Raw genomic sequence first — 4,396 nt, forward strand, 5'->3', positions numbered from 1 at the left:
GAGTCGGCATAGTAGGCGCAGCAGATGATGGGATCCGCTGACTACAGACCCTATTTGTGCATCCATTGTCATATAGGAGTCGAAAACGACTCCGAGACTTTTGACTTTGGTGCTAGGGGTGATGGTTTTGCCCAGAAAGGGTGGGAGGGTCCAAGTTGGCGCGGGGTGACACCAATTTTAATTCTATGTTGTATATTTATTAGATATGGACATTTATATTGTTTATCCAAATATTGTGTCTTTGTAAAACGCATGTAACAAATAAAGCTTTATGGTTTTAACTTGTTGTGGTGATCAATAACGGTACCAAGAACATCCTGTCGCCCCCCCTCCCACCTTACAATTTTTGATTTGATAATTTTGGTTGAGGGTAATCACATATTCCCTATTTGGGTTATTTTTTTCTTTCCAGATCAAATACTTTTAATAGCTGCTTAGAAAAACTGAAGGATTATTAGCACTGTATCGTTCTTCTCTACAATCGTCTTTCCCTCTTATTGTCTCTTCTAAAGTTGGGAGGTATGATTATCTTTACTATGAAAAACCTCCCTCTTCATGGAATCTGATCTCTGCATTTGATATCACTGGCCCAGCCCAGCCTCAACTTGCGAGAGAAAATGTGACCCACCCAACTACATTCTTCCCCAGAGACTTTCACTGTCACGTCTCTCCTCTACTGTCAGCGATGGCGTCTGCCAATCTGATTGCTGAGCTGAAATGTTCCGTCTGTCTGAACATTTATACAGATCCTGTAATGCTGAGATGTGGACACAACTTCTGTCGGCTCTGTATTGATCGTGTGCTGGATACACAGGGGGGGTCTGGAGGATATTCCTGTCCTGAATGCAAAGAGAAGTTTCAGGATCGTCCTGCACTGCAGAGGAAAATAAAACTACCTAACAAAGTGGAGAATTTCCTGTCTGCTCAGCCAGATCAGAAGGAGTCCGGAGTCTTCTGTACTCACTGTGTGGACTCTCCTGTACCTGCTGTAAGATCCTGTCTGCACTGTGAGGTTTCTCTGTGTGATAAACACCTGAGAGTCCACAAAAAGTCCCCAGAACACATCTTGTGTGACCCCACCTTGTCCATGGAGAGCAGGAAATGTTCCGTCCATAAGGAAATTTTAAGGTATTTTTGCACTGAGGATGAGACCTGTATCTGTGTGTCCTGCACTTTGGCTGGAGAACATCGGGGACACCAGGTGAAGATGCTGGATGAGGCTTCTGAGAAGAAGAAGGAGACACTGAGGAATGTTCTGCAGAAACTTCTGACAAAGAGAGAGGAGACAGAGGAAAGAGTCCAGAGTCTGCAGGAATACAGGAGGAAAGTAGAAACAAAATCAGCTGGTGACACCGAGAGAGTCACTGTCCTGTTTAGAGATCTCAGGAGACATCTGGAAGATCTGGAGAAGAGAGTCCTGAGGGAAATCTCCGGGAGGGCAGAGCGGATCTCCATCTCCATCCGGGATCTGGAAATAAAGAAGGAGGAGCTGTCCAGGAAGATGCGTCACATTGAGGAGCTGTGTAACATGACGGATCCACTGACTGTCTTACAGGAATCAGACACAGGTGACTTGTGTGATACTGAGGATGGAGATAATGAGGACAGAGAGAGACATGAGAAGCTCCTCCATGATGGAGGGGGTCTGGATGTGGCTGGAATATCACACACATTACACACATTATCTGATATAATAAGAGGGGTAAATGTAGAATTCTATAGACAGGAAGCTGCAGACATATTACTGGATTTAAACACAGCTAATAATATTCTACAGATATCAGATGACAGGAAAACTGTATCCAGGTCAGATGTAAAACAAAATCATCCAGAAACTCCAGAGAGATTTCAGGGAGAGGTTCCTCAAGTGTTGAGCCATCAGAGTTTTTCCTTAGGGAGACATTACTGGGAAGTGGATGTCGGGGGATCAAATGGATGGAGAGTCGGGATGTGTTACCCCAGTATAGAGAGGGGAGGATGGGAGTCAGTAATTGGAGATAATAACAAGTCCTGGTGTTTGTGCGGGTATGGTATAGCGTATGGGCTGGCTAATTGCTGTAATTTACTACTTTTACCCGCCAATACCCCCAGTACCAGAGTCGGGATATATCTGGATTATGAGGCCGGGGAAATCTCCTTTTATGATCTGTGTGACCCGATCCGACACATCCACACCTTCACCACCACCTTCACTGAGCCCCTCCATGCTGTGATATATGTAGAGAGAGGTTGTATAAAGATCTTTGGGGGGAATTGGAAGATATAAAAGCCGCTACCTATGGGGGTCACACCTGCGGGATCACTCCCAGGTCAAGCTGTGTGCATCTATTGACACACACAGCAACACTGGGACATTTCTTACCTTAATTCAGAGAATGTCTTTACAACCACTTTAACTGCTTGCCGACCAGCCGCCGACCAGTTATACGGCGGCAGGTTGGCTCTGCTGGGCGAGATCACGTAGGTATACGTCATCGCGCCGTTCAGCCAATAGGGGCGCGCGCACCCCCCGCTCGCCCCTGACGCCGACGCGCGTGCCCGGGGGTGCAATCACCGCCGGGCACCCGCGATCGCTTGTTATAGAGCGAGGACCGGGAGCTGTGTGTGTAAAGGGGAAGGGAAGGGGAATGACTTATCGTCTGTTCATACAATGTATGAACAGAAGATCAGTCATTTCCCCTAGTCAGTCCCACCCCCCCTTCAGTTAGAACACACCTAGGGAACATAATTAACCCCTTCCTCGCCCCCTACTGTTAACCCCTTCCCTGCCAGTGGCATTTTTATAGTAATCAATGCATTTTTATAGCACTGATCGCTATAAAAATGCCAATGGTCCCAAAAATTTGTCAAAAGTGTCTGCCATAAAGTCGCAGTACCGATAAAAATCGCTGATCGCCGCCATTACTAGTAAAAAAAAAAAATATTAAGAAAAATGCTGTAAAAATACCCCCTATTTTGTAAACGCTATAACTTTTGCACGAACCAATCAATAAAAACGCTTATTGCGTTTTTATTTTTACGAAAAATATGTAGAAGAATACGTATCGGTCTAAACTGAGGAAAAAAATGTTTTTTTATATATTTTTGGGGGATATTTATTATAGCAAAAAGTAAAAAATATTCTTTTTTTTTTTCAAAATTGTCGCTCTATTTTTGTTTAGAGCGCAAAAACTAAAAACCGCAGAGGTGATCAAATACCACCAAAAGAAAGCTCTATTTGTGGGAAAAAAAGATCGCCAATTTTGTTTGGGAGCCACGTCGCACGACCGCGCAATTGTCAGTTAAAGCGACGCAGTGCCGAATTGCAAAAAGTGGCCCGGTCATAAACCAGCAATATGGTCTGGGGTTTAAGTGGTTAATAAAATGTGATGTATTACTTATGTGTATGTCTAGCCCAGGCCCGAAATGCCCTATACGCATACTATGCGTAAGGGCCCCGCAACTAACTTGAGGCCCGCTGGCCGATGGGAAGCATGGAGTGTCTGTTTGATAACTGAAACAATGGCCGCCGCCTGACCGACGGCAGTAGATTAATCAGGATCCCTGAATATTAGTGTGCGTCTGCAAAAAACTTCCTGGTCACAGCAGCCTGCTTCTCCATCCCAATCCCCACTATTGGAAAAATGTCCAGTATCAGGGTTTTTTTTTTTAAATTATTATTTACTAAAAAAAAAAGAAAAAACCTGATATTGGACATTTTTCCAATGGGCAGGCTGCTGTAACCAGGAAGTTGTTTGCAGGAGAAAAGCGCACTAATATTCAGGGATCCTGATCCTGGCCCGGATTACTGCACAGAAGAACAGAAATCAATACAAGTACATGCTTGTGGAGCCATAGAAAGACAGATTCTTTACTACTTTTCAAGAAAACATTTACTATTTTATTTGTGGAACTATTAGAGACTTTATCACTCCATAATTATTTTTGAATATTTTTATTATTATTATTTTTATTATTTTCACTCAGTTTTGATCACGTTTTTATTGAACATTTTCATTGATCCCTTTGATCGTGTCTACACATGTTTATATTCACTTGGTTTGTGTCCAATTATAGTGTTTGATACAGTCACTATTTAGCACGTTATCTTTGCTGTATATTAGGCATTTTATGTGTTTATTGCACAAGATCACTTTTTATTATATTACATTTTTTTGTGCACTGTAAACACTGTCAGGTTTTGCTGCAATTTTTTTCACTTCACTATTATTTCTAAAGCCCTGTACACACGATCGGATATCTGACGGAATATAATCCAATGATCTAATGATTAGTAAGCTGCAATATATTACATTTTTGATTTAGTATTGCTTTAAGGGAATCCCTGGTTGTCACCTCATTGGACGATTTCCCTTCTATTCTATTTATTCTATTCTATTCTATTTATATATACTGT

At 42.6% G+C, this 4,396-nt stretch overlaps 1 protein-coding gene across 1 annotated transcript; it reads left to right on the forward strand.

Annotated features, from left to right (window-relative positions):
• Positions 1-646: 646 nt before the first annotated feature.
• LOC120930660 (E3 ubiquitin-protein ligase TRIM41-like) lies at positions 647-2,445 on the forward strand. Its single transcript, XM_040341837.1, has 2 exons — positions 647-1,544; positions 1,605-2,445. Exons 1-2 carry the CDS (start codon positions 686-688, stop codon positions 2,264-2,266), a joined length of 1,521 nt encoding a protein of 506 aa, XP_040197771.1. The 5' UTR covers positions 647-685; the 3' UTR covers positions 2,267-2,445.
• Positions 2,446-4,396: the final 1,951 nt, after the last annotated feature.

The sequence above is a fragment of the Rana temporaria genome, chromosome 3 (assembly GCF_905171775.1).
Source record: "Rana temporaria chromosome 3, aRanTem1.1, whole genome shotgun sequence".
Lineage (NCBI taxonomy): Eukaryota > Metazoa > Chordata > Amphibia > Anura > Ranidae > Rana > Rana temporaria.